Source organism: Macaca fascicularis, chromosome 15 (genome assembly GCF_037993035.2).
Source record: "Macaca fascicularis isolate 582-1 chromosome 15, T2T-MFA8v1.1".
Taxonomy (NCBI): domain Eukaryota; kingdom Metazoa; phylum Chordata; class Mammalia; order Primates; family Cercopithecidae; genus Macaca; species Macaca fascicularis.
Window position 1 is genome coordinate 63192510 of NC_088389.1, and position 27899 is coordinate 63220408.

General features: G+C 50.5%; 1 protein-coding gene across 2 annotated transcripts; it reads right to left on the reverse strand.

Annotated features, from left to right (window-relative positions):
- Window positions 1-549: 549 nt before the first annotated feature.
- GLIPR2 (GLI pathogenesis related 2) lies at window positions 550-27791 on the reverse strand. 2 transcript variants are annotated; one of them, XM_005581329.5, is made up of 5 exons: window positions 27725-27791; window positions 16648-16756; window positions 15862-15965; window positions 13547-13624; window positions 550-2085 (listed from the first exon to the last, which is right to left on the reverse strand). In XM_005581329.5, exons 1-5 carry the CDS (start codon window positions 27735-27737, stop codon window positions 1925-1927), a joined length of 465 nt encoding a protein of 154 aa, XP_005581386.1. In that variant the 5' UTR covers window positions 27738-27791; the 3' UTR covers window positions 550-1924. The 2 variants fall into 2 exon arrangements, with proteins under 2 accessions (XP_005581386.1, XP_045230393.1); XM_045374458.2 differs by lacking the exon at window positions 13547-13624.
- Window positions 27792-27899: the final 108 nt, after the last annotated feature.

Below are 27899 nucleotides of genomic sequence, written 5' to 3' on the forward strand. Positions count from 1 at the left end.
GACGAGACGATATGATTCTAATCTTTGGGTACCATCAGCTGGTATATCAGTTTATTTGGAAGCCCTGAAGAAAATGAGGGGCATACTTTAAAGATATACAGATTTGGGCTGGAGCTAGAAAACTCAGGAACATTCAAGAATATTCTCAGCATCTCCTTCTCTTTTGTACCTCCAATAACTGGCTTCTTTGCTTCTATGTATTTCCCATTCATAACTTGGCTTGCAAGTAGCTTGGTTTGCCATGGCCCTAATTCCAACTCATGGCATCCTTATTTTTTTCAGTTCCACTGGTAAATTCTCTCCACAATTCTTAGCTGAAATTCCCAGTCCATGGCCAGCCTGGTGATTGGCTGCCGTTGGATCCAGTGTCCACTCTAGTCTAATCACTTCTGTGCTGGTGGGTCACATGGCTTAAAACTTGGCCACTTAAGCAACACAGTCCACAGGGAATGGATTGCAGGTATTCTGGGATTAATCAAGAGAGGGATTCAGAGTCATGGATTGTCTCAGCCACCGAGAATCAGGTATAAATCACATTGGAGGAGGATATTACACAAAAAGATTTTATTGTCTTCCTAGTCAATATCCCCGGCGAAATTAGAGGCATAGCTTGAGACTGGTCACAGTGCAATACAGACCCTCAGGAGCTGCTTTGAGGACTGGCCTGCCCAGATGCCTGCGGTTAAGCCAGCAGCCCCCTCACTCCCGCCCCTGCCATCTTGACAGACGGAGCTGCCATGGTTTCAGGGACACTTGGCAGGGCATCTGGGTTGGTCCCTCCCACATGGACCTTGTAAAGTTGCTATTCAGGGGAACCTGGTATCGTTTCAGGCAAAACACAGAACCATATTAGCATTTCTAAGCCCCCTACCCCGGCCATCTCCCTGGAACATTTGGGCTTGTCGCACATTCCAGGAGGGAGCAGCAGCACAGCTGCAGCCACAGCTGCCAGGAACAGGCCTGGGCTCCCGCCCTGTGTGGGGGGAGGGCAGAGGGTGGAGGGCTTCCTCTGGGGGCTCTGAGTAAACTCACCCTCACTCCACCTCTCTGACTTCATCCATCCAAGGCTGCTTGGCCAAGAGCCCAGGCAGGGTGAGGGGCTGTCTCCCAGCCCAGGCCTGGGCTGCCTAGCAGAGGTGGGGGAGGGAGAGCTTCAGGCCTAGCCCAACTCTCCAGAAACCAGGGGTAGCCTGCTGAGCTCTGAAATGCCAGAAGTTTAAGAAAAGAGGGAAGGGGACAAGAGGTGGTGGTAGTGGTACTTTGCTATTTAAAGGTAGAAGAATGCAAGGAAGTAAAGCTTTTTTTCTCCATTTGTTCTTTGGCGACCCCATTGGAGAATTCCAGAAGGCACGCAGGATGACATCATGTTTTACAACTGAGAAATCTCAGTAATTCTGTAAAATGGAGCCCCTGCCTGCTCCATGTTCCTGATGGAAGCTGCTTTATATTTACGTGCTTAAAGCTGTATTTTATGTCACATTTAAATGAGGGTTTAATAATCTTAATTATCTACCAAAAGTAGATTACGGCGTATGAAGATCACATAAAATGAACTTCACTTCTCAGCATCACAAACATTTGGAATACAAAAGTCCAGGGATGGATATTAGAAGTAAGAAAAGTACAAAAGAAGTTTGCTTAAAAATAACAAAAAATTTTAAAAACGGATTCCCCCCTCCCCCCAATCCAAATAATCGTGGTCTAGGTAACGAGATCGGGATAAACGCTTCCTTTGCTCACTCCTGTAGTAAGAATGAGCTCAAGCAGAACTGTATGCCCAAGTGTGTGTACCAGAAACACTCACATGCATCACACACACAAGCACATACACCCACAGGGACAGACGCACAGCCGGGTTTTGGTTGTTCTAGGCACTTCATATCCACGTTCTTAAGTCTGCCACCTTCCCATTACATTTAACAAGTTACTTCTTTGGTGGCAGGACGTTTTCTTCGAAGAAGCCCTCGTTGACAACATTCCCTGCTGGGAAGTATCTGGCCACCACGAAGGAGGATCCGTCACTTGCGGACGCCTTTCCCACGCCCATCTTCTTTGTGTTCTTCCATACCATGGCCGTGAAGTGTCCTGCAGGGGAACGGGCAGAGGGAGAGGGACACGGCTGAATTAGCAGAGCCTGAAGAAGGATGTGGCAAGGGATTGTTGAACCCCTGTACCATCTTGCCAGGCTCAGGTTAGCATGGTCTTCACAGACCCCCTGCAGGGAAAGGAGAGGCAAAACGCTCTGACTGCCTGACTTCTTCTTTTTTTTTCTTTCCCAAGATGGAGTCTCGCTCTGTCGCCCAGGCCAGAGTGCAGTGGCGTGATCTTGGCTCACTACAATCGCCGCCTCCTGGGTTCGAGTGATTCTCCTGCCTCAGCCTCCCAAGTAGCTGGGACTAGAGGTGCATGCCACCACGCCCAGCTAATTTTTTTGTATTTTTAGTAGAGATAAGGATTCACCATGGTCTCGAACTCCTGACCTCAGGTGATTCACCTGCCTCAGTCTCCCAGTGCTGGGATTACAGGCGTGAGCCACCGTGCCTGGCCAGACTGCCTGACTTCTAAAGCAGGTCCTTTCCATCAGCCACACTGACCTTACCCACCTCACCACCTTCCAACAGTCTCCCAGAGATCATGACAAAGCCCAGTGGCCCCAACAATTAGGATGCCACTTTACCTAGTGCCTGTGTTTAACTCTGTCCCCAAGCTGCAATCTCGAAGCTCTCCGGTGATCCCCTTTTGTCTTCATCTTACTGGACACCTGATGAACACTTCCTACTCTTCTCCTTTTCAAGGCACCCCTCCCCCTTTTGGTTTCTAGGATGCCACAGTCTCTTGCCATTCCTCCTGTCTCACTGCCTCCTCTTCCTCCTCCTCACCCTCACTTATAGATATTGAAGGACCTGCACTTCCCAGGGCTTAATCCTGGGCTTTTTTCTTTTCCCTTTAAGCTCTCTTTAGGGAATTTCGTCTTTCCCTGGCTCCCAAATTTATTTCTCCAGCTCAAATCTCTGCTCTGTGTTCCAGACATAACTAATTACTGGACATTTCCACATGGATGACTCATAGGCATCTCAGATTTAACCTTTCCAAACCTCACTCCCAGTTTTTGTCCCCCTAGATTTATTCCTCTCCCAGTCCTCCCATCTCCATCAGCGGTACCTCTGTGCACACACTGCCACGGGGAGTCTGCATTCCTCCCTCTCCTTCCTTTCCCCCACAACAACCTAGCATTCAGTCTTGAAGAATCCAACTCTAAAATGCATCTCAGGTCCACCCACTCCCAAACCCTTGGTCCCAACTGCAAACTTCTCTCACATGGACCATTGCAATAGCCTCCTGACTGGTTCTATGGCGTCCACCTTGGCCCCTCAAATTCATTTTCTTTTTTTTTTTTTTTTTTGAGACGGAGTCTTACTCTGTCACCCAGGCTGGAGTGCAGTGTCATGATCTCAGCTCACTGCAACCTCTGCCTCCTGGGTTTAAGTGATCCTCCCACCTCAGCTTCCTGAGTAGCTGGGACTACAGGTATGCGCCACCACGCCCAGCTATTTTATTTTATTTTTTTTGTATTTTTAGTAGAGACAAGGTTTTACCATATTGTCCAGGCTGGTGTTGAACTCCTGACCTCAGGTGCTCTGCCCACCTCGGCCTCCCAAACTGCTGGGATTACAGGTGTGAGCCTCATTTTCTACTTAGTATTCAGAGTGACCATTTTGAGATATAAATCATATCTGTTTACTTCCCTGCTTAACAGTCCTTCACTCGAGCCCCAGTCCACCTAGAATGAAAGTGAATCCTTTGGTGCAGTGGCCTCCTCTCCATTCCTTGAACACACCAGGGTGTGTCCCACCACAGAGCCCTTGCACATTTCTTTTCTTCTCTTTTCCTTCTTTCTTCTTCTCTTTTTTCTCTCCCTCCTTCCCTCCTTCCCTTTCTCTTCTCTTTTTCTCTTCTCTTCTCTTCTTTCTGACAGGATCTCTGTCATCTAGGCTGGATGGAGTTCAGTGGCGCGATCATAGCTTACTGCAGCTTCTACCTCCAGGGCTCAGGAGACCCTCCCACCTCAGCTTCCTGAGTAGCTGGGACCACAGGCACATGCTGCCACTGCCAGATCATTTTTCAAAAATTATTTGTAAAGCCAGGCACCATGACTCATGCCTGTAATCCCAGCACTTTGGGAGGCCAAGATGGGTGGACCATCTGAGGTTGGGAGTTCGAGACCAGCCTGACCAACACGGAGAAACCCATCTCTACTAAAAATACAAAATTAGCCAGGCGCGGTGGCATGTGCCTGTAATCCCAGCAACTCAGGAAGGCTGAGGCAGGAGAATCACTTGAACCCAGGAGGCCGAGGTTATGGTGAGCCGAGATGGTGCCACTACACTCCAGCCTGGGCAACAAGAGCAAAACTAGGTCTCAAAAAAAAAAAAAAAAATATATATATATATATATATATAAAATATATATATATATACACACACACACACACATATTACATATATTTGTAGAGACAGGGTTTCCCTATGTTGCCTAGGCCGATCTTGAACTCCTGGGCTCAAGTGATCCTCCTGCCTTGGTTTCCCAAAGTGCTGAGATTACAGGTATGATCCATCACGCCTGGCCAATACACTCTTCTGATGACCAACAACTTCTTGTCCCTTGGTCTTAGCCTAAATATCACTTGTTCAAAGAAGTCATTTGCAAACACCCTTTTATTTATTTTTGAGACGGAGTCTCACTGTTGCCCAGATTGGAGTGCAGTGGTATGGTCTCAGTTCACTGCAACCTCTGCCTCCTGCGTTCAAGCAATTCTCCTGCCTCAGCCTCCCAAGTAGCTAGGATTACAGGTGCACACCACCATGCCCGGCTAATTTTTGTATTTTTAGTAGAGACAGGTTTTACCATATTGGTCAGGCTGGTCTTGAACTCCTGACCTCAGGTGATTCACCCGCCTTGGCCCAGCCAAGTTTTGGTATTACAGGTGTGAACCACCATGCCCAGCCTGTAAACACCCTTTAATTTACTGAACATCTCCCTCCCAAGACATTCTTACCACACTGTTTTTTTCCCCTACATACCATTCTTCCCATTTGTGTGATGCATTTGCTTGATTATTTGTTTACTGTTTGGCTCCTTCACCAGACTATGAGTCCATATGGGCAGAGGCCAAGTTTGTTTTAGTCACCAAAATACACCCAGTACCTTGGCATAACCTGGCACATGGAAAGTGTAAAATAAACGTTTGAAAGAATGAGTGGAATCGATGAATAAAAGTAATATAGAAGATCCATCTCGGACTCCAGTTCTGCCTTCACTGGAAGTACAGCCTTCTATGTTTTGAGCTTTTTGAGATTTCGACACATTGCAGCCTCGTTCAAATCCTTCTGCTCTGAGCCAAACATCTCAGTTCCTTTTCAAGCTACTTGCTCCAGCTCCAGACACCACCAGGTCTTGCTGAGCCCTATTAGCATCAGTCTCCCATTTCTCAGACTGCCTGTCCTTTCCTCTCTGGTCTTTTCAAGCTACGAATATAGCTTAGCTTCCAAATCTCCTCCCATTTGGGAGTCAAAGAGTTGATGCTGTAATGCATTCCTTGCTCAATGATCATAAATTTTTTTTTTTTTTTTTTTTTTTTTTTTTGAGACGGAGTCTGGCTCTGTCGCCCAGGCTGGAGTGCAGTGGCCGGATCTCAGCTCACTGCAAGCTCCGCCTCCCGGGTTTACGCCATTCTCCTGCCTCAGCCTCCCGAGTAGCTGGGACTACAGGCGCCCGCCACTGCGCCCGGCTAGTTTTTTGTATTTTTTTAATAGAGACGGGGTTTCACCGCGTTAGCCAGGATGGTCTCGATCTCCTGACCTCGTGATCCGCCCGTCTCGGCCTCCCAAAGTGCTGGGATTACAGGCTTGAGTTTTTTTTTTTTTTTTTGAGACAGAGTCTCACTCTATTGTCTAGGCTGAAGTGCAGTGGCACGATCTCAGCTCACTGCAACTTCTGCCTCCTGTGTTCAAGTGATTCTCGTGCCTCAGCCTCCTGAGTAGCTGGGACTACAGGTGAGTACCACCACGCCCAGCTAATTTTTGTATCTTTAGTAGAGATGGGGTTTTGCCATGTTGGCCAGGCTGGTCTCAAACTCCTGATCTCAAGTGATCTGCCTGCCTCAGCCTCCCAAAGTGTTGGGATTACGGGCGTGAGCCACCGTGCCTCGCATAAATTCTTATTTGTTGGGGAATAGAGGCAGGGTGTTCATCTCTTCCATCTTTATGGTTTAGCATTTACAGAGATCAATGAGACATTTGTTTTCTGTGTCACAGGATAACATTCATTTGCTAAAGCAACACTGAAGAGATTGCTCTCTCCTAAATATCTGGCTTATGATTGAGCAAGCTATGTGAGGGCAGGTGCCACATCTGTTTTACTGATCACCATACACCTAGTGTTTAGCACTGGGCCTGGCACATAGTAGATGCTCAATAAATATTTGATGAAGAAAGGAAGAAACAGAGGGAGGGAGGGAGGAGGAAAATCATGATGAGAGTAGCTAAGATTCCCATAGGGTGGTTAAGAAAGAAAAAGGGCAACCACTTCACACCCCGTAGGATGGTTATTATAAAAAACAGAAACAAAAATAATAGACTATAACAAGTTTTGGCAAGGAAGTGGAGAAACTGGAACTGTTGTGCACTGCTGATGGGAATGTAAAATGGCACAGCTGCTCTGGAAGACGGTACGGCAGTTCCTCAAAAAATTAAACATAGAATTGCAATGTGACTTAGCGATTCCACTTCTAGGTATATACCCAAAAGTACTGAAAGCAGGGATTCAGATATTTATACACCCATGCTCCCAGCAGAGAGGTTAAATGATTGGCCCAAAGTCACACAGCCCGGCCGGGCGCAGTGGCTCACGCCTGTTTTCCCAGCACTGTGGGAGGTTGAGGTGGGTGGATCACTTGAGGTCAGGAGTTCGAGACCACCCTGGCCAACGTGATGAAACCCCATCTCTACTAAAAATAGAAAAATTAGCCAGGTATGGTGGCGCACGCCTGTAATCCTAGCTCCTGGGGAGGCTGAGGCAGAAGAATTGCTTGAACCTGGGAGGCGGAGGTTGCAATGAGCCAAGACTGCGCCATTACACTCCAGCCTGGGTAACAGAGTGAGACACCATCTCAAAAAAAAAAAAAAAAAAAAAAAAAAAAAAAAACCCATAAAGTCACACAGCCCAAGTATCCATCAACAAATGAAAGGATAAGCAAAATGTGGGATATATATATATATATATATATATATGTATATATGTGTGTATATATATGTATATATGTGTGTGTGTGTATAATAGAATATTATTCAGCTTTAAAAAGGAATTCTGAGGCCGGGCATAGTGGCTCATGCCTGTAATCCTAGCACTTTGGGAAACTAAGGGGGGTGGATCACCTGGGGTCAGGAGTTTGAGACTAGCTGGGTCAATGTGGTAAAACCACGTCTCTACTAAAAATACAAAAATTAGCTGGGTGTGGTGGTGGGTGCTTGTAACCCCAGCTACTTGGGAGGCTGAGGCAGGAGAGTCGCTTGAACCTGGGAAGCAGAGGTTGCAGTGGGCCAAGACTATACCACTACACTCCAGCCTGGGCGACAGAGTGAGGCTCCATCTCAAAATAATAAAAAATAAAAAAATAAAAAGGAGGCTGAGTGTGGTGGATCACGTCTGTAATCCCAGCACTTTGAGAGGTCAAGGTGGGCAGATCAAGAGGTCAGGAGTTCGAGACCAGCCTGGCCAACATAGTGAAACCCCATCTCTACCAAAAAAAAAAAAAAAAAAAATTAGCTGGGCATGATGGCGGGTGTCTGTAATCCCAGCTACTTGGGAGGCTGAGGCAGGATAATCTCTTGAACCCGGGAGGCAGAGGTTGCAGTGAGCCAAGATGAGGCCATTACACTCCAGCCTGGGCAACAGTGTGAGACTCCTTCTCAAACAAAATAAAATAAAAAGGAATTCTGACACGTGCTCTAATATGGGTAAACCTTGAAAACATGAAGCTAAGTGAAATAAGCCAGACACAAATGGACAAATACTGTATGATTCCATTTATATGAGGTAGCTAGAATAGTTACAACCAAAAGCAGAACAATGGTTGGGGTGGGGTGGGTGGGGATGGTTTCCGGATGAAACTTATTCTCATAAGGAGTGCGCAACCTAGATCCCTTGCATGAGGAATTCATAATAGGGTTTGTGCTCCTATGAGAATCTAATGCCACTGCTGATCTGACAGGAGGCGGAGCTCAAGCAGTAATCTCACTCGCCCACTGCTCACCTCCTGCTGTGCGGCCCAGTTCTTAACAGGCCATGGGCCCATACAGGTCCACCGCCCAGGAGTTGGGGACCCCTGGTCTAAGGGTTACTGAGTTTTAATCTGTGAAGATGAAAATAATTCTAGAGCTGGATGGTGGTGATGATTGCATAACAGTGTAAATGTATTTAATGCCACTGAATCGTACACCTAAAATGGTTAAAATGGTAAATTTTCAGTTATATATGCTTTACCACAATTTCTTTTTTTTTTTCTTTTTGTTTTTTTTAATACATGGCTTCACTCTGTTGCCCAGGCTGGAGTGCAGTGGTGCAATCGTGGTTCACTGCAACCTCAACCTCCTTGGCTCAAGCAATCCTCCTACCTCCTACCTCAGCCGCCTGAGTAACCAGGACCACAGGCACATGCCACTGCACCCAGCTAGTTTTTTAATTTTTAATTTTTTTTTTTTTTTTTTTTTGAGATGGAGTCTCGCTCTGTCACCCAGGCTGGTCTTGAACTCCCAACCTCAGGTGATCCGCCCACCTCAGCCTCCCAAAGTGCTGGGATTACAGGGATGAGCCACGGTGCCCGGCCTAGTTTTTAAATTTTTTTGTAGAGACGGGATCTTGCCATATTGTCCAGGCTGGTCTTGAGCTCCTGGACTGAAGGGATCCTCTTGCCTTGGCCTCCCAAAGTACTGGAGTTACAGGCATAAGTCACCACATCTAGCCTATTTTACTAAAAAATTAAAAAACGAAAGTGGGAGAGAGAGGAAGAGACTGGTGTCCACACTCTTCTAATTCTTTAGGGAAGAGACAAAGTCGGTGCTTCCCATTGCATCCTGTATATGGTAAGGACTGAAATAAATGTTTGTGGATTAAATTCTATTTTTTCCCCTATAGTTAAACTTCTTTTAAAACTTTTTTTTTTTTTTTTTTTTTTTGAGACAGAATCTCACTCTGTTGCCCAGGCTGGAGTGCAGTGGCATGATCTCATCTCACTGCAACCTCCACCTCCTGGGTTCAAGTGATTCTCCTGCCTCAGCCTCCTGAGTAGCTGGGATTACAGGTGCACACCACCACACCCAGCTAATTTTTGTATTTTTGGTAGAGATGAGGTTTCGCCATATTGGCCTGGGTGGTCTTGAACTCCTGACCTCAAGTGATCCACCTGCCTTGGCCTCCCAAAGCACTAGGATTACAGGCATGAGCCACCATGCCTGGCCATTTAAAACATTAAAAAATTTAGCTATAATTTATTTGTCTGCATTCGCAGAGGACTGAAAGTTACTAAATTGTTTATGAAAATAATCAAATGTAAACACGAATCTAGTTGACATGATACAATTGAAGAATGAAAAGAAAACAAACCCTAAGTACAATTATGCATATTTGCCACTATCTTTAAACTTGTATTAACTGCTGTTTAATAAGCTCTGGTTTCCACCCAGAATAGAGGATAAAGACTGCTTGCCTATTTGCCCTTGGCTCTTCATACATTTGGGTCACAGCTCCAGGCTCTCGGCAGTCTGGTGTCCCTACTTCTACAGCCATTTCCAAAGGCTCAAGTCCTTTCTTACACTAGCCTGCTCTCACAGGAGACCACATGCTTGGGCCATTGACCCTCCCACTCTCTCTGTCTCCCAGAAAAGGAAGAAGCTGCCATTTATCCACTGGTTGCCAAGAAAATAATTAGGCACAAAGTGCACATCAGCAGCACAAGTGCCTGTGGCAGCCTTTTCCAAGCTGATGAGGCTAAGCAATCTTTTTTCTTGCGGGGGTGGTTTCTGTCTGCACAGAGGGAATTAAGCTATGGGTATTCAGAGATGAAGTAAATGACACAACTTCCTTAGCAACCATCAAATACACACTGGTTGCTAACTCTAGTCCACTAACGAAGGTTCCTTTTTGTTTTTCCTAAAGGGATGACATCTTCTTTCCTGCTGTGAATCAAACTTCCTAGAATATATCTTTGAAAAACACACTAAATATGTCACAGTATATCCTCGCAAGGGAATAATGTGCAGAGGTAAGAAAGAATGAACGAGCACTTTTTGTATGATATGGCACACTCTCTGACAAGCATAAAACAGGTCATATACTCTGACACCAGAGTGCAGAAAAGGGAAGAGAACATTTATACACACACGCTGGCGTAAGCACAGGATAACTCCGGAATGATTCACAGGAAACTGGTATCTCTGGTTGTCTCTTGGGAGTGAAAGTGCTAGGGGTCAGGGCTGGAAAGAAAACTTTTCACCTTCGATAGCTCCCAATGTTCATATCATATAAAAATATTATTCATCAGGAGGCTAAGTGGGAAAATTGCGTGAACCTGGAAGGTGGAGGTTGCAGTGAGCCAAGATTGCGCCACTGCACTCCAGCCTGGGCAATGGAGTGAGACTCTGTCTCAAAGGAAAAAAAAAAAAAAAAAAAAATATATATATATATATATATATATATAAAATTCATTCAGAATAAGCATACATAATAAAACATAAATAAACATAATATAATTTAAACAGAATATATCAAAGTAATGATAAGATATTATTTCTCTTCACTCAGCACACTGCAGTGACTGACCAGCATCCTTCACCAGCATCCTTCATCACAAGATGCTGGCCTGGGTGGGGTTGGATTATAGGGTATTTCTTTCTTTTTTTTTTTTTTGGAGACAGTCTCACTCTGTCACCCAGACAGGAGTGCAGTGGTGGGATCTTGGCTCACCACAACCTCCACCTCCAGGATTCAAGCAGTTCTCGTGTCTTAGCATCCCGAGTAGCTGAGATTACAGGCATGCATCACCACACTCGGCTAATTTTTGTATTTTTAGTAGAGATGGGGTTTCACCATGTTGGCCAGGCTGATCTTGAACTCCTGACCTCAAATGATCTGCTTGCCTCGGCCTCCCAAAGTGTAGGGATTACAGGTGTGAACAACTGCACCTGGCCAAAGGGTATTTCAAAGGCTCTTTCACCTACAACAAGGACTCAGGTCAGGGAATCCATGAACAGAGATGCAGCAAGGAGGAGTTGCAGACAGGGTCTGGGGGAGGCTGAGGCAGGATGGGCATGAAGATCTTTAAGGGTCTTGCAAGCCCCCAGTATGACACCACCCAAAATCTCATTCCTGTCTTAGGATCAGGCTCTGTCTGCCCCCAGGCACTGCCTGTTGGTACCTGGAACAGCACAAGGGCTGGCTGCTCTGGGATTTTCCTCTTTAGCAATGGGAGGTGTAGGGCAATGAGTGAAATGAGTAGTCAGTGATCATGGAAAGTTGGGCTCTGACTCTTGTGAGAGTCCTGTCTTGGAGTGGGAGTGGTGGAAAAAGCATCATATCAGGGACAGAAGGCATGAGAAAGGCTGCTTCCCTTTTCTAGGCCTCAGTTTCTTCCTCTCCAAAATGGGTAGAATAAAGCCCCATTTTTTTTTTTTTTTTTTTTTTTTTGAGACAGAGTCTCGTCCTTGTTGCCCAGGCTGGAGTGGGCAATCTCCACTCACGGCAACCTCTGCCTCCCAGGTTCAAGTGATTCTCCTGCCTCAGCCTCCTGAGTAGCTGGGATTACAGACACCTGCCACCACACCTGGCTTTTTTTTTTTTTTTTTTTTTGCATTTTCAGTAGAGACAGGGTTTCACCATGTTGGCCAGGCTAGTCTTGAACTTCTGACCTCAGGTGATCCACCCGCCTTGGCCTCCCAAAGTGTTAGGATTACAGGTGTGAGCCACCACGCCCGGCCTGTGGAGGCACTTTCTAATTACCACGTGGTGCACACACACACACACAGTGCTAGTTAATAACTTGCTCGGACACGTGTCCGATTGCTCAAGAATCTTGCTCATGGGAAAAGCAAACCCAGAAGCTATGAAATAAGAAGTCTTCTGGACATCATCTCTATTAAAAGAAGACAAGGTCCTGCCTACACATCCTTAATCAATAGCAGGAACTTGTTACTGGTCCCTCCCCACACTCTTAGATATCCTTGCCCTAGAATCACCTGTTCACACTCAAAGCCCTGCCAGCCCGGCCTGGAGTCCTGCAGGGGTTAATGGAGGGGAGGAATGCCTCAGCAGATGCTTCTGCCTCTGCCCCAGAGTCCCAGGAACAACGCAACACAACATGGTTGCAGAAACCCCCACCCTGAAGGGCAGGCAGCAAACCACAGGAAACGGTGACTGGCGCTGAGAACCTGTCACTTCCTGCTTCTGGAGCACCCCTCTAGAGGGTGGAAGGCCTCAAGGCTCTACTTGTGGGTGGGACAGATGGGGTAGGAGGAACGAGGTGAGCAGAGTCCCTTTCTCTGTTTTCCTGGTGCCTTCTGGTCAGAGAAACTCCCGCCCCCTTCTAACACCATCCTGGGCCCCAGGCGGCTCTGAGTCGGTTTTGAGGAAAGACAAGGAGACTGGTGAGCCCAGCAAAAGGCAGAGGGAGCCCAGGGCACAGGGCGGCTGCCCAGAGGGACCCTGGGGCACAGGGCAGCTGCCCGGAGCTTTTGTCAGGGGAGGCCTATGGGAAGGGAACATGGACGCACGGAAGGTTCCTCCCTACACTTGAATCACCAGCTCTCAGGATATCCCTTAGAAGCCACCTTCTCCCTCTCCCCTGGGAAGAGGGGACAGGAATTGACTCAAGTCCACACAGCAAAGGGTGCCAGAGCTGAGACTAGATCCAGGTTCTCTGCACCCCAAGCTCCTCAACTGCAAACTAGAGCAGAAAGGGGAAGGGAGAAAGCCAGGGAGACCGCGAGGGTGGGGGAAGGGTGTGGGGTGTGGAGGGAGGAGTGCCAGCAGCTTGAGCCTTCTCCTGATGGCCCCAGGGAGCCATGACAATTGAATCAGGAGAGCATCAGGGGCAGAGACAATTTTAGAAGTATTGAGGCTGCTGGAGAGCAGGATGGATGGCAGAAAACAAGACTAGACACAAGGTGACCAGTTCAGGAATGAAGCTCCAAGCAGCTTTGGAAATCCAGTCTCCTATGACACACTCCAGGAATGGGAAGAGCTCTGAGCTGATGGGGCAGGATTCAGCAGCTGGGGGCTCACAGAGGGAGCAGAGCACGTAGCAGGGGGAAGCTGGAGATGTAATGGGAAAAGGAGAGCTTTGGTCTGTGGTCAAGGTCAATCCAGAGAAACATGGAAGAGGTTAAACAGGAAGGAAAGGGTTGATTTTTTTAGAGGGCTGGTTCGTCTCTGAAGTCAGACACCCAACCTGCATTGCTGCCCAGGGCCAGGCCCCTGGTGAGACCCTGCCACTCACCAGTCCCCGAGGTGAAGCCAGGCTGCTGGAAGTTATAGTTCTTGATTTCACTGTACCATCTATCAGCCACCTCCTTTCCTGTGTGGAAATGACATTGTTCTAAAACTCAGCCACAAAATCCACCCACTCCCTATTGCCTGCATCTCCTCCCATTAGCCCCAAGCCACCTATCCAGCAATTAGACATCTGAGAAAGCCCCAGTCAGCTGATGCATCCTGGATGCTGCTTTGCAGACTCCTAGGGACTCCTGCCCATGAGCATGGCCAGGCTGAAGAGTGGGCCTTCTGAGGGGCTGGGAAGAGCACTGGCCTGGGGTCAGGGAACCTGCACCTATCCCCCCACAACCCACACACACTGACTTGCTGTGTAATCCTGGGCAAAGCCTTCCCTCTCTGGGTCTCAGTACAATGAAAAGTTTGAAGGCAATACACTGCAAGGGCCTTCTGATGATGCTCCGAGTTTCTAGGAGACTATACTGTTATCTCACCCCATGTGCAGCTCTTGAAACATCCATAGTTGGAAAGACAATCAGGCTGGTAAGCCAAGGATCTCCACTGTGGGCAGGAGGGCCCTCACCTGGGGCATCCACCGTTCCCACAGGTGTTCATATGGGCAGGCGTTTCCCTGGGAGCTGATGCTCTCCCGGCCAGAGCCAGGAGTGGGGACCTCAGAGCAGTCAGTCTCAAATGTGTGCAAGAATCTTGTTAACGGGCAGATTCCGATTCAGTAGGTCTAGGGAGGGACCTAGGATTCTGCATTTCTGCTCCCAGATGCTACTGCTGATCCATGTTCCACACATCAGCCTCACCTGGAGAGCATTTAACAAATACTAATGCCTGGGTCCTTCCTCAGACCAACTGTGTCTGTCTCTGGAGGACAGACTCAGGCATTTTTTTTTGTTGTTGTTTGTTTGTTTTTTCTGAGACAGAGTTTTGCTCTTGTTGCCCAGGCCAGAGTGCAACGGCATGATCTCAGCTCACAGCAACCTCCGCCTCCCGGGTTCAAGCGATTCTCCTGCCTCAGCCTCCTGAGTAGCTGGGATTACAGGCATGCGCCACCACACCCGGCTAATTTTTGTATTTTTAGTACAGATGGGGTTTCTCCATGTTGGTCATGCTGGTCTCGAACCCCTGACCTCAGGTGATCAACCTGCCTCGGCCTCCCAAAGTGCTGGGATTGCAGGCATGAGCTACTGTGCCTGGCCTGGTATTTTTTTTAAAGTTTCACAAAAGATTCCAATGTGCGGACACAGTAGGGAACCACTGGCTCAGAGACCACCTACCCAACCCCCTCTTTGTAGAGACGGGAAACTGGGGGCAGAGGAGGGAGGGACCTGCTTAAGGCTCCCAAGGGAGCCCATGCAAGGCTGGGATGGACCGTGTCTCCTGAATGCCCACCTTCCTGTCCTATGCCCTTCTCCCGAGGCCCATCAAGGGCCACAGCCTGGGCTTGGGAAGGAGCCTGCAGGCTGAGGGCGCAGCTTCGGAGGGAGGGGTGAGTAGGGGGTTCCCCAGGAGCTCACACATGCCTCCCAGTGGGGGTGCCAAGGACCATGCTGCACAGGAGCCCTGGCTTAGGCTGCCCTAGGGAAACCAAGAGCACTCGGGGGAACTCCCAGGAATGTGAGGCGGGGGAGGGAGTGAGTCATTCTCCCACTGGTGTTTGGAGAAAGCTTCAGAGATCCAGATAGCTCTCCAATATTCTTCCTAAAAAGCCACATCAGGGCTGTCAGGGTCAGAGGGTCAGAAAGCTCAAGAATGTCCGGGCGGCGCGGTGGGATCATTCCAGATTGAGACCTTGCATGGAGACGTTGTCTTTTCCATTATTTTTTTTTTTTCCAAAATGGAAAAAGCTCTATTGCTTTTCTTCTATTACAAAAGTAATACACCAGCACTACTGGTAGTGTATCACCAGTACAGTAGGAAAGTAAAATTTCTCGGGAAGAAAATAACATTTCTCGGTAGCTGGGGATGCTCTGGTGCCCACAGAATCAGGCTGAGATTCTGTACAAAAGCGGTCTGTCTCCCCAGCCCCCAATCCTTGGCCGGGGAGCTTCTCCGAAAGTGGGGGCCTGGTCAGTCTGACTCATCTCTGTGTCCCTGGCACCCGGCACAGGCCTGGCACTGAGCCAGCCATCAGAGACCTTGTGGTGAACTGAAGTCAGCCTGGGAGCAGATTCAGAGAGCTCTGGTTTTCCTTTCCTTTCCTAGGCCTGTGGCTACACCGCGAGGGTGCTGGAGCCAGGAGGCATTTGAGGAGGACTTGTCCTTCTTCCAACTCCCACAGAGAGGAGAGAAGCTGAAAATGTGACCCACCTGTCTGATCGTAGGATGCCCATGCGAGGTTCTCCCCACACTGGCCGCGGCTGGACTCTGGGCTGTGCTTGAGGATCCTCGTGCTGGCCAGGGCTTCAGAATACCTGCAGAGTCCACAGTGCCTCCTCAGAGCAGGTGCAGTTCAGAGAACCCCCAAAGTATGTGCCCCAAGCTAGTGTGGCTGAGTTTCCTTCCCTGCCCAGGGCTCGCAGAGGAGCTAGAGGAACACCACTCCTGCATGACTGCTGAGCCTCCCAGCAGTCCCATTCCACAGAGGAGCAAGTCGAGGCTCAGAGGAACAAAGGGACCTGCTCAGGAGAGTGACAGAGTGGTTATTCAAGTGTGGTTGTATCTGATCCCAAAACCTGGTCCCCGAAACCATGTGGGGCCCCCCTAACCTTTTTTTTTTTTTTTTTGAGATCTTGTCTCACTCTGTCACCCAGGCTGGAGTGCAGTGGCATGATCTTGGTTTACTTGGTTCACTTGGTTCACTGCAACCTCCACCTCCCGGGTTCAAGCGATTCTCCTGCCTCAGCCTCCCGAGTAGCTGGGACTACAGGCACCCACCACCACACCTGGCTAATTTTTGTATTTTTAGTAGAGACAGTTTCACCATGTTGGCCAGGCTGGTCTTGAACTCCTGACCTCAGGTGATCCGCCCGCTTCGGCCTCTCAAAGTGCTGAAATTACAGGTGTGAGCCACTGTGCCTGGCCACAGGGCCCCTTTGTGACTGCAGCAGTGGCACATGAAGGGCCCAAGTCACCCGGATGTGCTAGGGGACTCACTGTTGAGCCTCCCGGTTGAGCTTCTTGCAGAGCTTCAGTGGGGGGACGCCATGCTTCTGCCGATACTCATTGTGGGCCTTCAGGACCTCATTATGAAACTGTTTGGAAGCTGGAATGATTGCAAAATGGAGAATGGCTCAGTGCAGAGAAAACACTCACCAAAAGTGTAATGGCATGCTGAAAGCAACACCCAGCTCAAACCTCAGGCCATGTGGATGGGCTGCTGCTCCCCTCCAACACCTGGCACCCCAGCCAAGTGGCCCTGCTCCACGCCACTGCTCACCTTACCTGGCATTGTGCTCCATATCTCTGCACATCTAAAGCCCATGGATCATGTGGGGCCTTATGGGCCATGTTAGGGATTTGGGTCTTTATCCAAGGCAATGGGGAAGCCACTGAAAGGGAGCAGGGCAGTGAGCTCCATGTGTTTCTCAGAGACCCTGCTGGCTGCTAAGTGGAGGATGCACAGAAACACAGAGCAGATTTGGGGACCTGGACAGTCAGCAATAGGACTTCGGAAGTAAAATATCTGAAGGAGACCGGGTATCTCAGGCTGGATCTAGGGAGAGCAGAAGGGACTGGAATGGGCCAGAGCTGGGAGTCCAGAAAGAGGCCTCCTGGCTGGGGAGGAAGGCACCTATGCTGGGTGGGTGAAGCCAAGGAGACAGAGGGACAGACAAAGAGACAAGGGAAGGACAGCCCTGGGGAAGCAGAGTGTGAGGGTGAGTTTTAGGTGCCAACTTGACTGAATTAAGGAATACCTCGAGAATTGGTAAAGCATTATTTTGGGGTGTGTTTGTAGGGGTGTTTCCAGAGGAGACTGGTGTGTGAGTCTGAGTGGGGAAGATCCACTCTCAACGTGGGTGGGTGTCATCCAATCAGACAACCTGGGGACCCACACAGAAACCTACTGCAGCGGCAGAGCCACCGCAGAGTCCCCACTAGGACAGTGCCTAATGGAGCTGCAGAAGTGCAGCCACCCCAAGACCCCAGAACTGTGGAGCTACCAGCATGCAACATGGGCCTGGGAAGGCTGAAAGCATGAGGCTTCGACCTGAGAGAGCTGAAGCCGGACAGCCCTAAGCCTTGGGGGTGGGGCTGCCTGAGGCCCTGGGGCCCAACTCCCACCCAGTGTGCCCAGGAGGCAGGAGATGGAATCAGAGGGGATTATTCTCCAGCCTTAAGATTGAATGTTTTCCCTACTGTGTTGTGGACTTACTTGGGACCAGTTACCTTCTTTCCTATTTCTCCCTTTTGGAATGAGAACGTCTATCCTATGCCTGTCCCACCACTGTATTTTGGAGTAGATAAGTTGTTTTGATTTCACAGGCTCACAGCTGGAAGGAATATGTCTCTGGGTGAATTGTGCCTTAAATCTCACCTGTATCTAATTTAGATGAGACTTTGGACTTTGAGTTGGTGCCAGAACAAGTTAAGACTTGGGGCTATTGGGATGGAATGAATATATTTTGTATGTGGGGAGGACATGAGTTTTGGGGAGCCACGGGCAGAATGCTTTGGTTTGAACGTCCCCTCCAAAACTCATGCTAAAATTTAATTGTCAGTGTAACAGTGTTGAGGAGTGAGATCTTTAAGAGGTGATTAGAGGGCATTCTCACAGGACTGGGCTCCTGGTAAAAGAATGAGTTTGGCCCAGCCTTCTCCCTGTCTTGACTGCTTACTTGCCCTTCTGCTTTTCCATGGGATAATGCAGCATGAGGGCTTCATCAGATGCCAGTGTCATGCTCTTGGACTTCCCAGCCTCCAGAACTGTGGGCCAAATAAACGGTTTTTTAATAAATTACCCAGTGTGTGGTATTCTTTTATAGCAGCAGAAAATGGACTAAGACACAGAATAGGAGAAGAGTGTAGCAAAGAAAGTGGAGGTGGTGGGAGGGTGAGTGGTATGATCAGCAGGCCCAGGGCTGCAGTGGGGAAGAGGTGAAGCCCATGCCCAATTAGGTCATGATCTCAGAAAGGGCAAAGTCAAGGAGGCTGTGGTTAGGGAGAGAATAAGTAGGTGAAGCCAAAAGCAAGCCAGATCAATAGTGAACAGAAGCCATACCAATTTGGATCTGAAATGATCCCCATCCATCCATCCATCCATCCATCCATCCATCCATCCATCCACCCACCATCCTCCATCCATCCATCCAATATCTTCCATTCATCTGTCCATCCACCATTCATCCAACATCCTCCATCCATCCACCCATCCACCTAATATCTTCCATACATCTATCCATGCAACATTGTCATCCATCTAACATTACCCATTCATCCAGCATCATTCATCCATACATCTACCATTCATCCAAGGCCCATTCATCTATCCTCCATTTACCTGTTCATCTGCTCTCTGAGTGCTTCCCCTATGCCATGTCCCATATCGTGTGCTAAGGGTCCAGAGACAAGTCAGTCACATGTTGCTCTCAAAGAGCTCACATACAGAAGGCAGGCAGCCTTGTAAACAGACACTAGCCATGTGATAGGTGTCAAGATGCAGGTAAGCATAGATGCAAAAGGAACTTGGAGATTAACCTAACATGGGATCAGGAAGGAGGCAACTCCCAATATGAGGCCCCAGAAATGTCTGAACAGGGGCCAGCCAGCCAGGCTATGATGAAGACACCGAGCACCTTACTCAGGAATCTGAGAGTTCCCTTCTGTGGAAATGGGGGTGAGTTGGATGGGTTCTGAGTGAGGGCCACAGAAGGCCCTTCTGCTGAACTGGTCCCATCAGGCCACAGCCTGTCCCTCAAAGACTGGCTGTGGGTAGTGGCAGGAAGGGTGTGAACCATAAAGGAAGTGCCCCGCTCTTCCTCTACCCCAGGTCACCTTCACCAGTGCCTTTCTCCTACTCTGCTGCCTTTCACCCAAGGCTGAGGAGATGATGCAACAGGGAGTCCTCGTCCCTTTTCTCATAGCCAGATCTCCCATGTCTCCTGGGCCCTCAAGTCAAATCCCATGGAATTTCTGAGGGGACGTAAGGGAAAGAAGACCCAGGGCTTGCCTTCAGGGGGTTTGGGGGCTGCAGACCCAGGAGCTACAGACCCAGGAGGGGAAGGTAACTGCAGGTCACACCTGCATGGTGGAGCTGTCCACCGGCCTTCTGAGAAAGAGGAAGTAGACTGTTAGATAAAGAGTACGTGGACCAAGCTCTAGAACTTGGGCTCATTAAGGCTGTCCAGTGAGGTCCAGTCACAGTAATGTGGGCAGGGCAGGGATATGGGGGCTCTGAACCCCGGGATTGTGAGGTTTTGGTTACCAGGCAGAGGTGGGGAGACCTGGAGGTGGAAACTGATCATGGGGACAGGCGTTAAGGCAGAGGGCGGAGCTACAACCTGAAGTATCAGGACTTCCTGGCCAACAGGCGGACCAAGCCCTTGTCAATAGGAAAAACAAAGATTTCAGGTCTGCGGTGGAGAGGAGAAAAGCCAGAGGTGTTGTTTAACGTGTATAGAGTTTCAGTTTGGCAATATGAAAAAGCTGTGGGGCTCTGGTGCATAGCAATGTAAATATACTTAACTCTACAGAACTGCACACTTAAAAATGGTGAAGATGATACATTTTATATTATGCATTTTTACCATGATAAAAAGATTTCAGGGTTAGCATGTTAATGTGGTATTTGGGATAAGGAGTCAGAGAGGCTTTTAAAGAATATCTCACAGGGAAATGCCAGGGGCGATGGCAACTCATGGGACCCCGCTGGGGGTCTCATTGACCAGTTTAAGAAGAGTTAGCTGGGTAGCATGGCCTCCGGGAACCCAAGGGTTCTTGGGCCATGGGCTGCTTCCCCGGCCTGGTCCCTGCTTTGTGCAAGAGACAGTGGTGATTTGAGGTGTGTTGAGGCTGGAAAGGGGGTTTAACGAGGAATTGGTACAAGGATGGGGAATGTTCAGCCTGGAGAGGATCAGCATCTGGAGGACACACTGGAGGCCCCTGATGAATTCTGGGGCCCTGAGGGAAAGCTGGGGCCAGTGGGTAGAAAGGCAGGATGACAGATTTCAGCTCAGTCTAAGAAAGATCTTTCCTAGTTAAAGCTTCTGACAACCTAAAGGAGCTACCTCACAAGGTAGTGAGCTCTCTGCCACTGAAGGAATTCAAGCAGGTGAGCCCCTCTTGGAGGGTCTCAGGCCCTGAGTCAGAGGACCTTCAAGTCCCTTCCAATCCTGAGATCCTATAACATCCCGCTGGGGTAGGAGAGAGAGGAGACAAGATGAACAACTGACCCCAGACGTGCAGGAGTTTCCCAAACAAGCTTCTCTCAGGAGACACTGATCAGAACGAGTGCGTGTGCAGGCAAGGGCCCATATAGGTGACACCGCCAAGGTGACGGGGGTCCCCATCCGAGTGGCAGGGTTGTCCAGGCCCATCCTAAAGTCCCTTCTAGCTCCCATGTCCCGGACAGGCCCCGGTGGGTCTCGTGGGACACCACGGAAGATGCATGAGGCTGAGTGGCACGTGCAGTGGTGACCACAGATGCGTCAGGGAAAGGAGGGCTCCCTGGAGGAGGTGTTCCTGGCTCAGGAAGCATGAATGGAGGAGGCAAACAGCAGAGAAAGAGCCAGGGTGAAGGGACCACGTGTATCCTGGGGCTTTGAAGAGGAGGGGGAGACAGGGGAGTGGGTGGCTCGCTAAGGGGAAGCCAGTTGAAAGGCAGCCTGAGTGCTGGGGTCAGTTTGCACTGGATCCCATAGTGCTGGAGGCCCTTAAGTTTCCTTGGCAGAGAGGGACATATAAGGCTGCTAAAAACTAGGTCACTGCACTCCCAGAATGTGGGAAGTAAAAAGAAACAAAAGTGAAAGTTCCTGTGTCCAAGCAAAGCTCAGTGCCCAGAAGCTGCAGCTAGGCACTGTGTCCGCCAGTGCCAGGCCCCTGAGCCAGGGTTCTCTGGAAGCGGCCAGGAGGCCTTTCTGGTAATCGGTGGCGGGGAGCCCTCTCTCACCACTCCTGGCAACCACACCTTGGGCAGCCCCAGGAGTCCCCTCCCACCGAGGCAACCAGTCCTAGCCCAGGTGGCTCCTCTGAGAGGGCTGCCGCCCCAGGGAGGCAAAGTTATCAGTGGCAGCCACACCTAGCAAGAAGCACACCCCACCCCCACCGAGAAAAACCCAAGAATACAGATAAACATAAGGAGAAAAAAGTTAGAGAAAAGCTGTCCACCTCCCAGTTAGGCAGGGAGAGCCCTCCCAGCCACCCTACGATGGGGGATGGGCAGGGATGAAGTCCTCATTGTGTAGGAGGGTAAACTGAGGCTGGAAAGTCCACACGGCCTCAGAGTGCCAAGCCTGAGGTCGGAGGAAGTTGCAGGCCCACCCATCCCAGGCCTGCTTTCTCCCACTCTCTGGGCATGTGCTGGGCCTACGCATGATCTTATTTCTTGCCATCTTCTGTGGGAGCTGCCATGGCCTTACCCATGTTTTTTTCTTTCTAATTAGGAAACTGAGGCTTGAGAAGGGAAGTTACCCGCCCAAATTGCCACAACTAGTCCAGATCCTATGCAAAGCCCTGTCCTAAGCCCCCATCCCTCCTCAGGGTCACGGGAGACAAAGGGAATGACGGAAAGAGACGGGGTGACTGAGGAGGCCTGGGAGGGGGATCAGACTCAAGGACAGCTGAGGAAAGCAGTAGAAGAAAATAGACAGGGGTGGCAGCTGCCTTCAGATCTCTGAATTGAGCAAAGGAGAGGAAGGAAGAGAAGAGAAGAACGAAGACTTCTCAAGAGCCTCCTCCGTGCCAAGCCCTTTTCCAGCACACCTGGCTGAGGGGTCCCGGGGGAAACCAGGGACTGTGGAGTGCAGGTTACCAGGGTGCCAGACTTGGGGCTTAAAAGAAAGGTCAGAGCTGCTAAAAGGAGGCAGGAGCTGCCTGGGCCCGGCTCCCCAGGGCTGAGGGAAGGGGCTGAGCTGTCTCTGCTGGGGTGGAGGGTATAGATGTCCTAGGTGGGACTGCACTGGGTTCTGGAAGGTCCTTCTGGAGGCCAAGCCTCTACTGCTGGAGGCTCTGTAAAGATTCTGAGGACAAAACAAAAAGCCATGCGTGGTGACTCATGCCTGTGGTCCCAGACTGAGATGGGAGGATCCCTTGAGCCCAGGAGATCAAGGCTGCAGTAAGCCATGATCACACAACTGCACTCCAGCTGGGGTGACAGAGCAAGACCTTGTCTCAAAAGAAAAAAAAAAGATTCTGAGGTGTACGCCTCTCCTCTACCATTTAAACTTTTGGTTGAGACAGGCTCTTCCCTCAGCATCTTCCTCCTCTCCCGAGGCCTCCCTGAGCCCAGCCTGACTCACTCCTGGGCCCTCTCCAGGCTCCTCATGAAAGAGCCGGTGACTGTCAGGGCCCAGGGCAGGAACTGTGAACAGGCCCCTCCGCCCCCTTGGCAAAACGCTGGAAAGAAACCTGGTTCCACCTTGGGGGCAAAGCTGGTTTTGCTTGTTTATCAGGAAGAAAGAATAAAAAGTTGGCAGTTTAAGGAAAAAATAAAGAACGGATTTCAGCTGGGTAACTCCTGCTCTTTAAGCCGGTTCTGGGAATTTCAACAGCCAAATCCCCGCTCTGCCTGGTATTGGCCATGCGATCTTGGACACGCTGCTTCAACACTCTGTGCCTCCTTTCCCCATACATAAAATGGGAGCAGCAGTATTTAACCCTCACTACAGCCTAGTGTAGTGCAGTGGACAGTGTAGTGAGGGTGAAATGAGTTCATCTATGTTAATGCTTTCGAACTGTTCTGGAATATAACGAACAGTTATTAAATGCCAACTGTAATTATTATTATTACCATTGGACAGGGACAGAAAGCTTTTGGGCTTTGGCTTTGGAAGAACCTGTTCCTGCTCCTTCCGGGTCAGGTCCCCTCCTGTCCTGCCTTTACATTGACGTTTGATGGCCTTTTTCAGCCCCTCTGAGCTTGGCTATTTGCCAAGTGAATGAGTGAGTGAACAAATGAATGAGGTTCGCACTTCAGCACAGTGAAGGCGGGACAGGATTCCTCTCTTCATTACAGATGAGGAAACTGGGCTCTTTGGATGGTGGGGGACATGCGGATTGTCCAAGGCCACACAGAGTCCATATTAGAGCTGGGTGTAAGAATACCCCTCCCTTTACCCCCTCCCCCGCTCCAAATCTCCCACACTTTCCACTTTACATATTGCTTCCTCTTTCCCAAATGGCAAGAATGATGTCTATGAGGAGTTGCTCAATTGCTTACGGGAACAAGGCATCCCCTCCCCCCAAGCATTAGCCTCCCCTAGGCTGTCCCTCTCCATAGAAAGTGGTTGTAATTGAAGGGGAGGCAGCTGTTGTCCAGCCCTGCCTGCCTACTGTCACTCAGGCACATCCCTGCCCCTCTGGGCCCCAGGTTCCCCATCTGTGTGTGAAGGAAGGATGACATCTGTGGTTTTCATAATGTCTTCAAAGCAGGGAAACACTTCCTTGGAAGGAAATCTTCAATAAAAGCAACAGATGAAAATGAAACTGCTGGGGTTGGCCTGGTCCACACAGCCTCTCCCTGCAGAGGCCTGAGGGTCTTACTCAGTAGAAAACTCCTGGGCTCGTTGGTCCCTAAAGGCCTGTCTGCTCTGATTTCCTCTGGTGCTAGGTGGATGGAGGGACACTAATATTCTTAGAGCTGATGGAGGCTGCGCGGAAGTCCCCACCGGGCTAGAGTTCAGGCTGGCAGGGAGCAGGGTGTCAGGGCAAGTGGTCAGTGTGGGAGAGAGGACAGGACACAGTAGGGGAGTCAGAGAGCTGAGTTCAAATTCATTGGTTTGCTTACTGGTCAGTGTGTGAGCTTGGGCAAGGTACTGAACCTCTGTAAATCTATAGAATGAGGTGATAATAACTGCCTGGCAGTGCTGTCACAAATATGGTAACATAGAAAATACTGAGCTCTTTGCCTGGGATGCAGTTGAAGATTAATCATTGGTGTCACCAGTATTAGGGACAGGAGGCTTCCACTGAGCCCACGGTCATTGCCTTTCTCTTCCCCACCACACTTGCTGCACACCAAGTCCCAGCAGAGAAACCAGGGCTGGGAGCAGGACCCGGGAGTCTTTGAGCACTGGGTCAAGCGTCTTCTGGAATTTCAGCTGTGCCAGCTGTGTGATGATTTACAATAATGCCCGTTATGCCAGGCAGCTCTGGGGTGTATCTGAGGTTAATGATGAAAAAGAGACTGGCTTCTGGGCAGTGAGGAGGAAACTGAGGCCCAGAAGGGGCAGGGACGGATTCCTTATGATGGTCTTTACAGAAGCACACAGAGCCCCTGTGAGTGCCACCTGCCCTGTGGACACAGACAGCAGCCCTGGGCTGATGGCCTGGAACTTCAAGGTTGGGCTTGCATTGAAGGCCCATTGGGCACTGGGTCACCCAGAAAAGTCATTTTCTTTTAGGGACCCTAGGAGAGCCAGATATTAATACTATTCTGGGGGCTCTCGGCTTTCCAGTTGGGGTGGGGGAGATAAATTCAATGCACCTGACTGTGAGGGAGAAAGGCCTGGGTCAGAATTCTGCAAGGTCCCTGGGTGTATATGTGTGTATTAGAGGTGGAGGTGGCCTCTGACTCAACCAGTTCTAACCTGCTTTCTGCCACTGGCCCCCTCCTCTCCTGAGTAAAAAGTAATCTTCCTCTGAAACCTGCCCAACCCTGCATCTCCAGACATAGAAGCCATCACCCCGTCGTGCAGGCCTCTGAGCCTTCCCTCTGCTTCACAGTAAGTTGTCATCAAGTCTGCCCAAGGCCACCAAATCACAAATCCATCCCATCCTCCTCTCCAGCCTCCATCCTGCCCTGGATGCCTCTATCATCTCCTGTCTGTGTGACTGCAGCAGTCTCCCTCATTCTCCCTCCACCTTCTCTCCATCCATCCGATCCACCCTACACCCTGGCAAAGCTCTAGTCCCGCTGCTTTCAGATCAGTGCCTTTCCATGGCACCCCAGGTTCTGTAAGATGAAGTCTAAATTCCCAAGACCCTCTGGGATTTGACCACCTCCTCCAGGAACCCTCACCGGCTCCCATGCGGTGCAGTCTCCTCACCTTGAGCTCCCACCGCCCTTCACCAGCACCTATCTTGTGGTTTGGATCATTTCCCACCTCTTACTCAAGCCAGATAGTGCCTGTCTATCCCCTACATAGCTTTATGTATTCCTTTCACAATCCAAGTGGATGCACGCCCCAGCACTGGGTCCACAGCTTGATACAGAGCTGCTAGACAGTGCAAAGGAAAGATGGAGGAAGGGACGGACAGATAGAAGAATAGGCACACAGCTGAATATGAGCAGTTCTGGAAAACCATGCCTTACATAAGACACTGGAAACAACTGATTAAGATGTAGCCTAGGCTGGGCACGCTTGTAATTCCAGCACTTTGGGAGGCCGAGGTAGGCAGATCACGAGGTCAGGAGTTCGAGGCCAGCCTGACCAACATGGTGAAACCCCGTCTCTACTAAAAATACAAAAGTTAGCTGGGCGTGGTGGCACGCACCTGTAATCCCAAGCTACTCAGGAGGCTGAGGCAGAAGAATCGCTTGAACCCAGGAGGCGGAGGTTGCAGTGAGCTGAGATCGCACCATTGCACTCCAGCCTGGGCAACAGAACGAGACTCTGTCTAGGAAAGAAAAAAAAAAAAAGTAGCTTAAGGGAATTTGTGGATTTTCTCCTGAATCTACAGAGAAAGGAGTTGATTTCCCAAGTAGATATCTCGAAAGACTTGCTCTCATCTGCCATACTTTTGCCTCATCACCACCTGTCATCCTGTTAACTAAATGGCAACCCATTATATCACCTTTCCATACCGTGAAGAACCCCAGGGCTCATACGGCCACCCTCACTGTACAGACGGGGAGGACCAGAGGGAAGGAGGCTTGCTCAGAATCACACAGCCAGTGATTGACTGGGCCAGGACTGAAAGCCAGACCTGCCTCTACAGCCTAGGAAGGCTGGTTAGGACCAAGGCCAGGGAAAGCCACTTGCTCCCAGCGCTGGCATCTCCTGAGTCCAGATCTTGGAGGACAGATCCTAGAAGGGACCTAGCATTACTCATCTGAGGTGGACAATCCGGATGAAGCAGGACTTCTGAATCCCGTTCAACAGCTATTCCCTAAGAGCCTCCTGTGAGGCAGGAGCAATGCTGAGATAAACACGGCCCCCGGCAGCCAGGGGTGAGGACCCGGCGGCGGGAAGCAGGTCTGTGGCTCAACTCTTGTCCCCGGCACACTGCAGGAAGGGCTGCAGCGAGGAAAACACCAGGTTGGGCGCTCCCTCCCGGGGGAGGGGGAATCACGGATGGGCTCCAGCCCAGCAGCTGAGCCTAGTGGGGTGGGGGGGCTTTTCAGGCTGAGAGTGGGGGTGGTGAACGCCCGGCAAGGAAACCCAGGGAAAGGTACCTGTGCACCAGCCTCTGGACAGCTCTAGTGTAGGGCGCAGGTAAGGGGTGGGGACCCACTCCCAGGGGCCTGAAGGCAGGACTGGAGTGTGTCCTTTCACTGAGGACAATGGTGAGGAAGGTGTTAGGGAGCGACAGGAGGAGAGCTGCGCTGTAGAAAGTTCATCCAGACAGCCACAGTAGAGAGGATGGGGTGCCCCAGGAGAAAGGGAGCCAGACCGAGTCTAGCACACGGGGAGCCCGGTACTGCGCGGGTGCTCAGGAGAGGAGGAACAACAAACAGATGAGGGGGATGCTCAGGGTTGTCCTCGGGACAGCCGAGCGGGGCAAAATGCTTTGCAGCGAGAGCGGTTGTCACACTTTGGTGACTTTTCCAACTCTAACTCTGGCCTCCTGAAACAAAGCAGAAGCCACGCCTTGGCGGGCTGCGGCGCGCAGCCCCTCAGGGTCGGGAAGCCCTTCTTGGCGCGATCCCCGGTTCTCCGGCGGGGGCCTCCTCGGGCTCCCCTTCCCCCCCGGGTTCCCCGGAAACCGCGCCGGGGCGCTCCCCCCGCGCGCCCTCCACCCGCACCCCGGGCTCCCGCACTCCCCAGGACCTGGCTTGCGGCGGGCGAGGGAGACGGCGAGGTCCGGGAGCGCTGGGCTCCGAACCATTCCTCAGCGGGCGCGCCCGCAGGCTCACCTGACTTGCCCATGGCCGGCTCCGCGCGCTCCTCGCTCCCGGCGGCTGCGCTGCACTGCGCTCCCCCGGCCCAGCGCCGCCCCGGAGCCCAGAACCGGGCTGATGCTGCGGCCCCTCCTCCGGCGCCGCCCGGCCCCCGCCTTATAAGGAGCGACAGCTGAGGGCGGAGGCGCCC

Excerpts from the sequence above, each read along its gene's own strand:
- GLIPR2 (XM_005581329.5), bottom strand. Across the intron at positions 15,966-16,647 it reads CTCAACCGGGAGGCTCAACA|GTATTCTGAAGCCCTGGCCA; the intron begins GTGAGTCCCCTA and ends TGGACTCTGCAG. Across the intron at positions 13,625-15,861 it reads GGCATCCTACGATCAGACAG|GAAAGGAGGTGGCTGATAGA; the intron begins GTGGGTCACATT and ends ATTTCCACACAG.